The sequence below is a fragment of the Tursiops truncatus genome, chromosome 8 (assembly GCF_011762595.2).
Source record: "Tursiops truncatus isolate mTurTru1 chromosome 8, mTurTru1.mat.Y, whole genome shotgun sequence".
Classification (NCBI taxonomy): domain Eukaryota; kingdom Metazoa; phylum Chordata; class Mammalia; order Artiodactyla; family Delphinidae; genus Tursiops; species Tursiops truncatus.
In genome coordinates, this window is record NC_047041.1 from 29,666,540 (window position 1) to 29,679,723 (window position 13,184).

The 13,184-nt window shown below is 35.2% G+C and overlaps 1 protein-coding gene across 4 annotated transcripts in view; it reads right to left on the reverse strand.

Annotated features, from left to right (window-relative positions):
* DYNC2H1 (dynein cytoplasmic 2 heavy chain 1) overlaps nucleotides 1-13,184 on the reverse strand; it is a 369,486-nt gene that overhangs the window by 76,534 nt on the left and 279,768 nt on the right. For 3 of the 4 annotated variants that reach the window (XM_073808267.1, XM_073808266.1, XM_019948798.3), the window contains one exon: nucleotides 6,328-6,444. The exons of the other annotated variant lie outside the window; for it this stretch is intronic. In XM_073808267.1, the coding sequence (XP_073664368.1) occupies nucleotides 6,328-6,444 (117 nt within the window). The remainder of the gene's footprint in view (nucleotides 1-6,327; nucleotides 6,445-13,184) is intronic. 4 annotated transcript variants of the gene reach the window in all.

The following is a 13,184-nucleotide window of genomic DNA, read 5'->3' on the forward strand; positions in this document are numbered from 1 at the left end:
AAAGTGGATTACAGACCCACATGTAAAGCCAGACACTATAAAACTCTTAGAGCAAAAGATAAGCAGAACACTCTATGACATAAATCACAGCAAGGTCCTTTTTGACCCATCTCCTAGTGAAATGGAAATATAAACAAAAATAAATAAATGGGACCAAATGAGACTTAAAAGCATTTGTACAGCAAAGGAAAACATAAACAAGACGAAAAGACAACCATTAGAATGGGAGAAAACATCTGCAAACGACGCAACTGACAAAAGATTAACCTCCAAAATATACAAGCGGCTCATGCAGCTCAGTATGAAAAAAACAAACAACCCAATCCAAAAATGGGCAGGGTACATAATAGACATTTCTCCAAAGAAGATATACAGATTGCCAACAAACACATGAAAGGATGTTCAGCATCACTAATCATTAGAGAAATGCAAATCAAAACTACAACGAGGTATCACTTCATACCAGTCAGAATGGCCATCAACAAAAAATCTAGAAACAACAAATGCTGGATAGGGTGTGTAGAAAATGAAACCCTCTTGCACTGTTGGTGGGAATGTAAATTGTTACAGTCACTACGGAGAACAGTATGGAGGTTCCTTAAAAAACTAAAAAGAGAACTACTATATGACCCAGCAATCTCACTACTGGGCATATACCCTGAGAAAACCATAATTCAAAAACAGTCATGTACCACAATGTTCATTGCAGCTTTATTTACAATAGCCAGGACATGGAAGCAACCTAAGTGTCCATCGACAGATGAATGGATAAAGAACGTGTGGCACATATATACAATGGAATATTACTCAGCCATAAAAAGAAATGAAATTGAGTTATTTGTAGAGAGGTGGATGGACAGATTGAAGTAAGTCAGAAAGAGAAAAACAAATCCCATATTCTAACACATATATATGGAATCCAAAAAAAAAAAAAAGGTTTTGAAGAACCCTGGGGCAGGACAGGAATAAAGATACATGTAGAGAATGGACTTGTGGACACGGGAAGGGGGAAGGGTAAGCAGGGACGAAGTGAGAGAGTGGCATGGACATATATACACTACCAAATGTAAAACAGATAGCTCGTGGGAAGCAGCCACATAGCACAGGGAGGTCAGCTCAGTGTTTTGTGTCCACCTAGAGGGGTGGGATAAGGCAGGTGGGAGGGAGATTCAAGAGGGAGGAGATATGCGGATATCTGTATATGTATAGCTGATTCACTTTGTTATACAGCAGAAACTAACATACCATTTTAAAGCAATTATACTCCAATAAAGATGTTGAAAAATTAAAAAAAATAAATAAAAATATCATTAAAAAAATGTTGAAGTTGGGTATAACGTCTTAAGCTTGAATTATCTGCCAGGTAGGCAAATATATTGTTTAACTTGCGTTATCTATGTATGTACAATAAAATATCTAGGATACCACTAAAAAGTAGAAAAGATATATAATCTGTAAACTAAGAGAGCAATATATTAGAGAAAATAGTCCAAAAGAAGACAAGAAAGAAGTAAAAAAAAAGTAGAAAAAATACAAAACATAACATATAATAATATAGTAAACTAGATTAATGTAAATAGACTAAATGTTCCAACTAAAGATCAAACAAAATCCAGCTATAGGCTCTTTATAAGATACACCCATAAAAATTGATTTAAATGTTGAAAGTATGAAATAGGATATATCTAACAAATATAACTAAACAAAAGCTGATACAGATTTATTAATACCAGAAAAATAGGAGCAACATTATAAGAGTTAAAGGGAATTACTATGATAAGTGGTTCAATATATCAAGAAGAGTGGCATTCTGAACTTGTATAATTCAAAAATTGATAGAGAAAAACTATTATATATTATGATTTGTGAATGAAACATTTAAAAAACTTGATCTAAAGAATATAATTTGAGAATAGCAGTCAACAGAGCAGAATACACATTCTTTTCAAACATAATATGAAACTAATCAATTTTAATGATATTTAAATTTTTAGTTCAAAAACATAAGAAAGTACTAGTCCTATTAATTGTTTATCCTGGCACTCTAGATTTAAATTTCATTTAATTCTATTTCAATGCATTCTTTTGAAATTAAGGTACTCTGAATTTACAAGTATAATTTAACAGATACACAAATCTACTTATGAACCTGAAGAAAGAAATAATAAAAATAGTTACTGGGTCAACCAGTTCAATTCTTGCTCAGAAAAAAATCTGTCACCTATTTTTTGCTCAACAAATTCTATCAGCCTAAAAGAGACAGTTTTACATGTACCTTTTATCATATGGGAATTAATGGAAGTTCTCAAGTTATATGAAGGAGATGTAAATTGGTTAGAATGTCAGTAATTCTCATCAGTTGTTATCACCATCAACCAGATATTAAAAACTGCTTGGTGAGCTGGTATATAATAAAAATTTTAAAGCATGAACTGACCTTTTGAATGTATACGTGCAGAATATTAAATGACATTAGATTTTTCATGTGTTATACTTTTTAGCATTTTGCTTTTTAAGTTATTGTTTTACAAAGTACTAAGTTTTCCAGTGGAAATCCCAAGAAAAATGTCACAAAATATGAGATGTTACTAAATTATGCATCTAAACTACTTAAAAGAGGATATAATAACATATGAATTAACAGTTAATACAAAATAATGTTAAAAGTTATAATTACACATTTGTATATATATTTCCCTGAAAAAGATATAATCACTAATACAGTCACTAAAAATTTTGACAATTTAACCTTCAAGCATGAAAGGTTAAATTAATAAAATATCTTGAATGTGGCAACGTCATCAATACTACTAGGGCTTGTTATACTAAACTTTAAAAATCTACAAATCTTTAAAGAAATAAAGATACAAAAGACTTAATCCATAAAGAGTTTATGTTTGATAAATAGTGTTCCATCTATTTTTTTATTAGATCCATACAATCATCCTTTGAAGACTGGTTTTACTTTTGAAATATCTTTGACTCTTCTCTTACTTTATATTCACATTGTCACCATATTCAATAAGGTTCCCACGATTTTGCTCTTAGAACATTGTAACTTCCTCTAAATTGGTTTTCAGGCCTCTAGTATCCACTGCTTACACCATCATCAGTTTTGCCTTTATAAAACACAGATCTTTACATATCACCTTCCCACCTTCTTATTAGCATTGCATCCCCACTGCCTACAGGATAAATTATAATCACTCCTCATGACATTAAACCTTTCCAACCTGGTCCTACTAAATTTTTTTGCTCTTATGTCTAGCCATTCTATTCAAAGCATTCTTTACTCCAGTCAGGTTAGAATAACAAACATGGCAGACTTTTCTCTCTCTCTGAAATATCATACACTCTTTTTTAACTAGAGAATTTCTTGCTCATCATGTAACCTCTTTTTTTAATCTAAAGCATTTTTAAAAATATTTTATTTATTTATTTATTTATATTTTTGGCTGAGTTGGGTCTCCGTTGTGGCATGTGGGATCTTCATCACAGCATGTGGCATCTTTTTATTGTGGCGCGCAGGCTCTTCGTTGTGGCATGTGGGCTTCTCTCTAGTTGTGGCATGCAGGTTTTCTCTCTCTAGTTGTGGCATGCGAGCTCCAGAGTACGTGGGCTCTGTAGTGTGTGGCATGCGAGCTCTCTAGTTGAGGTGCACGGATTTAGCTTCCCTGCCGCATGTGGCATCTTAGTTCCCCGACCAGGGATCAAACCTGCATTCCCTGCATTGGAAAGTGGAGTTTTTACCACCAGCCCACCAGGGAAGTCCCTCTAAAGAATTTCTTACTCATAATGTAACCTCCTCTGACTTCCTCTTAGCAAAATTTAACACTCCCTCATTTTGGTTCCCAAAGACCACTGTAATACCTATATTTTTGTGTATTGTTATCATCTCTTAATAAATCAGCATCTAGCACAGTGCCAAGCATATAGCAGACACATCAATAGATATTTGATGAATGAAGTAAATGAACAAATGAATGCAGAGAAAAGATTATTACTCCTTTTTTACAAAAGAAAAATTTTTTAAAAAGTTCAGAAGTGATAAAAATAATTATGGAAAAATTCTAAAACAGAAATGTGACATTAGTTTATTTGAAATATTTATATACATAAATTTTAAAGCTACCCCAAAATAAGAGAATTCTTATTCCTAAGCACCATATATTAACTTGCTTAGTTTAAAATATAACTTTTATGGTTATGTGATTTATAAGTTTGTACTATAGAAACATGAAGAGGGAAATGAGTAACAGCTGAGAGGCTTCTGAAAGATGTTGGCACTTTGCCCATTACTGGTTTAGCATAGCTAGGAGATTCTGGAAGAAAGAAATTGCATTTGGAAAGTCCTCACAGATGGAATCACTGAGAGCTACCTTACTATGGAAGAGGCTTACAAGTCAGGTTGGATATGGAGCCATGGTGTGAAAAATGATTTTCTTTAGGAAAATTAATGTGATGATGATCTGAAATATGACTTGGAGGAAGCATATATTATAAGGAGAGTCAAATTTGGTGTTTTCTGCAATAATCCATATGAGAAAGAAGTCTACATTATGGCAATAGCTTCAGGAAGGAAATGGGAGAGATAAAGAACAAAACATTACAACAGGATGAAGTGCAAGATATTTGACAGATTAATTTGACTACTATGAATATAATATAATGATAACCTTTTAATGAATCTATATCTATCTTACAAATAAAAGTTAAAATGAAGTTTAAAAAGTTATGTTTGTTTCTGGTCAAAATGTCAAACTACCTCCCACTTCTGAATCCTGTCTTTGACAAAACAAGAGGATACTGAACCCAGAAGATGGCACCAAAAGAATGGGAAACATCTGGGAGACAGAAACGTTTGGGTACTTGTAAGTGGAGAATATGGTAACCTACAGCTGAGGGCTGGATGCCATGGCTGGAGCCAGGCTAGGAGAGCTCCTGGTTGCAAACTTATCTTTTCATATTGCCCTGGATGGAACATTGCCCACTATGTCAACATTTTAGGACTGAAAAATAGCAGTATCAAGCACCTGCCATAGACAGCAGAGTACTTGATATTTCACAGCATGCAGCCCAGCTAATGTGGGGATCAAACTGCAACAGGTATAGCTGGGAAGGCTGGCTTTTGGAATTGCAGGGTCTCAGAGTATCAAACGAATAGATGCAAAACAAAACATAACAAAATCCACACCTGTATTTATTATGGTGAAATTTAGGGAGATCAGAGACAAAATATTCTACAGGAAAAAACCAAATGAGTTACGGAGAAATAAGAAGCAGATTAACAGCAACTTTCCTCAATAAATTTGTGTAAACTGGGTTATTAATTTAAAGATATGCAAAGGTTAGTTTAAGAAAAAAGAAGGTAAAGAATAACAACTTCAATATGAATTGACATGAAGAATGGAAATCAGGCCATGATTTCATAGAAAGGGATCTGTACAATTTGATTACTTATATGACCAGGCATAAGGGGGAGAGCACGGGTTTGGGATGCTAAGGGATGTAGTATTTCTTTTCATTCTCTAATTTTTCCTCAAGCTACCTATATAAAGCTTTATCAATCTGATGGTCTAAATAAAGTGGCAATTCCAGTTACTTGAGATCATTGTTTATTCAGACTCCTGACAATCACCAATTGTCGACACTAAGTCAGAATAACTCGAAATTACAATACTATAAGGTTTGAGGATTTTGAATTTTTAGAGAGTTTTAACCTTTTTCATAGGTTCTTAAATAAGCCTAATTTGACTTCCCTTACTGAAGAAGGCTATGTGATATATAAGCATTTTTATAGTATTACTAAACATATGAATTGTAAAATTATATTTTTTTAATTCCAGAAAGTAAGTTCTTATTCAATTAGAATAGTAATCATAATACTGTAATGGTTTTGCCTAGTGAGCAAGCAACCATCTATAATCTGTAACTACTTTACAATATAGAAACAAGTCAACTCCAGTTGATGAATTGCTTTTGCTTAGCACTTGGATTCCTTTGAAAAATTTCACCTTTAACAGCAGTCACTGACTTTACAGAAAGAGGCGAGAGAAGACAAGGAGTGAGCAAAATATGTATCAAACATAGAGGACGTCATAGTACATTACCAGGATAAGACAAATTACACGGTAACACTGCTTCTTGGGCTGATCTTCTATTACTTTTATTTCCTCCATCTTTTTCCAGGATACTGTATACATTGAGGGCAGATCCATGCAAAAATTTACCAACATATTTACCAACATGGACAATTTGGGGATAAAACTGGAAAAAAAGGATAGGGAGAAAAAAGGGAAAACAAAGGAAGAATATTCCACTACTAACCTGGTTTAATTTCTTCCAGAGATTGAGGACAGGAGAAAGTTCATTAGACCAGATTTCTCTATCAAATTTGCTACCAGCTGTTACTGATCTGCCCAAGATCCTCAACTGTGAAATAACCTGAATGAAGAAAATAATAAGTAGCAATAAATGAACATAACTTCATTCAGAGGGAAAACATAGATACAAAAATAGCCATATTTACTTATAAAGACTGAATATATATATTATAAACAAGTTTTAATCCCATTTTCCCTGTTCGACTGGATTAATATTTTATTGATTTATTTCAGCAGTTAAAAGGCAAAAGAACTTAAATGGTGAGAGAAACCACTATAAAAGTTACATATTATAACGGCTCTTCATTTGAAAAGCTACTTCTTTAGCCAGAAAGCTCTAATTATCCATTATTAATAACCTCTCTATTTGCTCATTTCTGAAATCAAAAATGTTTTTCAGTTTGAATAATTTAAATTGCATAATTTCAAAATGCTGATAAATTAAAGATAGGTTTTTTGAAAAGATGAAATGAGTGGAAAGATAGTAAATAGCATAGCAAACTATAAAATAGTAAAACAATTTAAAGTAATTATTGGCTGGTAAAAATTACAATAAATCTAAGTTTTAAGGTTCTATATCAATTTTAAGTTATTTCAGTGTTTTTTCTAGACATGAGACTCAAATGAAGGAGGTATAGATCAATTAATTAAAATAAGGCAAAGTAAATTGTTCTTTCCTATTTAGGGCTTTCATTTTTGTAACATTTTTATCAGCTTCTCTATCATCATTCTCATCAAAATTAATTCACTCACGTTTTTTTTTCTAAAATAGTGTTTAATGGCTTCAATTTCAATAATACCAATCAGTCTTCTTAATCATTTGCTAAGAATGATCCAGAATATTACTGAGTATTCTATATATGGTATTATAGATATTGGGGGAGATGTATAAAAATCAGTGAGGTATGTACTGATGGTTCTTCATAAATATTTCAACTAAATATTAAAATTGTGCTATATCATTGCTTATCTGACATAAACAAAATAAATCCCCAAATCAAGACAATATGTTTTCCTAAGCTAGTATTTTAAACATCAACATTTTCAGTGTGTCAACTACTTTTTTTGTTTTACTTTTTGAGAGATGTAAATTGTTTTTCCTTTTTAAGAGATAGGGCTGTATTTAATATTTTGGGGGTTCTTACATTATTAAACTTCAAATAAAATAAGGGCCATAAATATTTCAAAATAAATGCACTACATAATTGTTAAACATACAGAATCCTGCTGTTAAACTCAAGTTACTTCTAGAGCTTTTGATTGATTCTCTAATCTAGAAAAAATTGTGGTGATTCAGTGTTTCATTTTCTTTGTTTTTCTGATAAATTATTTCCATTTGCTCTAGCTGAACCCTACAACAGCACCTAATTTATCAGCTGTGCTAGACCACAAAACATCACTAGTTTGTAGTCAGAAGAAGTGCTATTTTGCTCTGGTAACACTGGCTATCTCTTATTTGTGTCTTAAATTTGTCAAAAATGACAGAGAACAAATAAGAATGCAAAGAGATACCTAAAGGAAAAAAGGTTCAAATATTTTTTTACATATGATGTTAAAAACTATTTTAAAAAGAAAATGTTTAACAACCCAAAAAAGTTTGTTTTCTTCCCAGAAAAATAACATGCGAGGCTTGCTTTTCATAATAACACTATCATAATACATTATAAACTTTAATGAACGGAGAGTAATGAAAAGGGAGTTCAAATGCATAATAAAAATATTTTATAATGAGGATCGGGCTATAACTTGTAACAGCGGACCATCTTTTCTTTTTACAAAATCTGACATACTCATCTTTTTACAAAGCACAGATGATAAAATGTCCATTATACATGTTTTAAACCAATTAAAAATACTTTTTTTAATGACATTCCTTTAAAATGGTGTCAAAGGGGATGAAATTTCCCAACAAAAACATACATCACTTCTTCCATGTTCTAAGCATACTGAACAGCTTGCATTATGCCACTGGCATGCTTTGCAGCATCTCTGAGGTTGGAGGGGAGCTGCAGAATATGCTGTCACCCCTAATCCAACCGTTCACATTCCAAAGAACAATGAGAGACATTTCAGGAATACCTATGATTCTCCTGAACAACTGGTGTGATTTTATTGTAGTATACTACATCTCATATACAATTGTATTTTCCTTTTCTTTTGGAAGTTATAAAGCACACAGAAGAATTTCTGATCTAACAATAACAACTTTATAGAACCTTAGAGCATGAGCTTTGTTGTTTGTCTTGTCTTCTTTTAGCATAAATTATTTCCCTAGTTTTATTTTCTTTTCATTTCCTAATTTTCTCTTTGATTTCCGAAACTATTGATTTTACACTAATAGATCGTCTGTATTTTTGTAAGTCACATCCAGTATAATCCTTCTAGGAATGAGAAAGAATATAGCTTTTAAAAATGAACGCTCATTCTCAACTTACAGATGAGAAATTGGAGTGTCCAAGAAGTTAAGTAAATTACATGTTTGAGAGGAGACCTATAAGATGGAGGAGGAGTAAGACATGGAGATCACCTTCCTCTCCACAAATACATCAAAAATACATCTACATGTGAAACAACTCCTACAGAACACCTACTGAATGCTGGCAGAAGACCTCAGACTTCCCAGAAGGCAAGAAACTCCCCACATACCTGGGTAGGGCAAGAGAAAAAAGAATAAACAGAGACAAAAGAATAGGGACGGAACGTGCACCAGTGGGAGGGAAGGAGGAAAGGTTTCCACACACTAGGAAGCCCCTTCACGGGCGGAGACGGCGGGTGGCTGGGGGGACGCTTCGGAGCCATGGAGGAGAGCACAGCAACAGGGGTGCAGAGGGCAAAGCGGAGAGATTCCTGCACAGAGGATCGGTGCTGACCAGCATTCACCAGCCTGAGAGGCTTGTCTGCTCACCTGCCAGGGCGGGTGGGGCTGGGAGATGAGGCTCCGGCTTTGGAGGTCAGATCCCAGAGAGAGGACTGGGGTTGGCTGCATGAACACAGCCTGAAGGGGGCTAATGCACCACAGAAAGCCAGAAGGGAGTCTGGGGAAAAGTCTGGACCTGCCTAGGAGGCAAGAGACCACTATTTCAGGGTGCGCAAGGAGAGGGGATTCAGAACACCACCTAAATGAGCTACAGAGACAGGCGCGAACCATGGCTATCAGTGCAGACACCAGAGACGGCATGAAACGCTAAGGTTGCTGCTGCAGCTGCCAAAAAGCCTGTGTACAAGCACAGGTCACTATCCACACCTCCCCTCCAGGGAGTCTTTGCAGCCCGCCACTGCCAGGGTCCCCTGATCCAGGGACAACTTCCCCGGGAGAACACACGGCGTGCCTCAGGCTGTTGCGAGGTTATGCCAGCCTCTGCCACTGCAGGCTTACCCCACATTCCATACCCCTCCCTCCCCACAGCGTGAATGAGCCAGAGCCCCCTAATCGGCTGCTCCTTTAACCCCGTCCTGTCTGTGCTGGGAACAGATACCCTCAGGTGACCTACATGCAGAGGCGGGGCCAAAGCTGAACCCCAGGAGCTGTATGAACAAGGAAGACAAAGGGAAATCAGCAGCCTCAGGAGCAGTGGATTAAATATCCACAATCAACTTGATGTACCCTGCATCTGTGTAATACCTGAATAGAAAAGGAACCATCCCAAAACTGAGGCAGTGGACTTTGGGAACAACTGTAGACTTGGGGTTTCCTTTCTGCAACTAACTTGTTTCTGGTTTTATGATTATCTTACTTTAGTATTCAGAGCTTATTATCACTGGTAGATTTGTTTATTGATTTGGTTGCTCTCTTACTTTATTTTTATATATATATACTTTTTTACCCTTTTTCTCTTTTGGTGAGTGTGTACGTGTATGCTCCTTTGTGTGATTTTGTCTGCATAGCTTTGCTTTTGCCATTTGTCCTAGGGTTCTGTCTGTCCGCTTTTTGGGTTTTTTGTTTTGTGTTTTTCTTAGTATAGTTTTTAGCACTTGTTACCATTGGTCGATTTGTTTTTTGGTTTGCTTGCTCTCTTCTTTCTTTTATTTATTTTTTTTATTTTTAAAATTTTAATAATAATTATTTTTTTATTTTCTATTTAAATACCTTTATATTATTTCAGTTTTTTCTCTTTTTCTTTTTTAATTTTCTCCCTTTGCTCCTGAGTGGTGTGGCAGACAGGGTCTTGGTGCTCTGGCCAGGTGTCAGGCCTGAGCCTCTGAGGTGGGAGAGCTGAGTGAAGGACATTGGTCCACCATAGACCTCCAAGCCCCATGTAATATCAAACAGCGAAAGCTCTACCAGAGATCTCAACTCAATGCTAAGACCCAGCTCTACTCAACAACCAGCAAGCTACAGTGATGGACATGCTATGCCAAGCAACCAGAAAGACAGGAACACAACCGCACCCATTAGCAGAGAGGCTGCCTAAAATAATAAGGTCACAGACATCCCAAAACACACCACTGGACGTGGTACTGCTTGCCAGAAAGACAAAATCCAGCCTCATCCAACAGAACACAGGCACGACCTCCCTCCACCAGGAGGCCTACACAAACCCACTGAATCAAACTTACCCACAGGGGACAGACACCAAAACCAACAGGACCTAGGAACCTGCAGCCTGTGAAACAGAGACCCCAAACACAGTAAGTTAAGCAAAATAAGAAGACAGAAAAAAACACAGCAGATGAAGAAGCAAGGTAAAAACCCACCAGAACAAACAAATGACGAGGAAATAGGCAGTCTACCTGAAAAACAATTCAGAGGAATGATAGTAAAGATGACCCAAAATCTTAGAAATAAAATGTACAAAATACAAGAAACATTTAACAAGGACCTAGAAGAACTAAAGAGCAAAAAAACAATGATGAACAACACAATAAATGAATACAAATTCCCTAGAAGGAATCAATAGCAGAATAACAGAGGCAAAAGAACGGATAAGTGACCTGGAAGATAAAATAATAGAAATGACTACTGCAGAGCAGATTAAAGAAAAAAGAATGAAAAGAATTGAGCACAGTCTCAGAGACCTTTGGGACAACATTGAATGCAACAACATTCCACTTATAGGGGACCCAGAAGAAGAAGAGAAAAAGAAATGGACTGAGAAAATATTTGAAGAGATTATAGTTGAAAACTTCCCGAATATGGGAAAGGAAATAGTCAAGTCCAGGAGGGCAGACAGTCCCATACAGGATAAACCCAAGGAGAAAAACACCAAGACACATGTTAATCAAACAATCAAAAATTAAACACAAAGAAAAAATATTAAAAGCAGCAAGGGAAAAGCAACAAATAACATACAAGGGAATCCCCATAAGGTTAACAGCTGATCTTTCAGCAGAAACTCTGCAAGCCAGAAGGGAGTGTCAGGACACATTTCAAATGATGAAAGGGAAAAACCTACAACAAAGATTATTCTACCCAGCACCGATCTCATTCAGATTCGACAAAGAAATGAAAAAACTTTACAGACAAGCAAAGGCTAAGAGAATTCAGCACCACCAAACCAGCTTTACAGCAAATGCTAAAGGAACTTCTCTAGGCAGGAAACACAAGACCAGGAAAAGACCTACAATAATAAAGCCAAAGCAATTAAGAAAATGGTAATAGGAACATACATATCAATAACTACCTTAAATGTGAATGGATTAAGTGCTGCAACCAAAGACAGGGGTTTGCTGAATGGCTACAAAAAAAGACCCATATGCATGCTGTCTACAAGACATCCATTTCAGACCCAGGGACACATACAGACTGAAAGTGAGAGAATGGAAAAAGATGTTCCATGCAAATGGAAATCAAAAGAAAGCTGGAGTACCAATTCTCATAAGAGACAAAATAGACCTTAAAATGAAGACTATTAAAAGAGACAATATAATATCATAATATCAAGGGATCAATCCAAGAAGAAGATATAACAATTGTAAATATGCACCCAACATAGGAGCACCTCAATACATAAGACAAATGCTAACAGCCGTAAAAGGTGAAATTCCCAGAGTAGGGGACTTTAACACCCACTCTCACGAATGGACAGATCATCCAAAATGAAAATAAATAAGGAAACATAAACTTAAAATGATACATTAAGCAAGATGGACTTAATTGATATTTATAGGAGATTCCATCCAAAAACAGAATACACTTTCTTCTCAAGTCCTCATGGAACATTCTCCAGGATAGATCATATCTTGGGTCACAAATCAAGCCTTAGTAACTTTAAGAAAATTTAAATCATATCAAGTATCTTTTCCAAACACAATGCTATGAGACTAGATGTCAATTACAGGAAAACGTGTAAAAAATACAAACAAATGGAGGCTAAGCAATACAATACTAAAAAACCAAGAGATCACTGAAGAAATCAAAAAGGAAATAAAAAAATACCAAAAACAAATGACAACGAAAGCACAATGACCCCAAACCTATGGGATGCAGTAAAAGCAGTTCTAAGAGGTTTATAGCAATATAATCCTACCTCAAGAAAAAATAAATATCTTAAGTAAAAAACCTAACCTTACACGTAAAGCAATTAGAGAAAGAAGAAGAAAAAAAACCCAAAGTTAGCAGAAGGAAAGAAATCATAAAGATCAGATCAGAAATAAATGAAAAAGAAATGAGGAAACAATAACAAAGATCAATAAAACTAAAAGCTGTTTTTTGAAAAGATAAACAAAATTGAAAATCTATTAGCCAGACTCATCAAGAAAAAAAGGTAGAAAACTCATATCAATAGAATTAGAAATGAAAAAGGTGAAGTAACAACAGATACTGCAGAAATACAAAAGATCATGAGAGATTACTACAAGCAA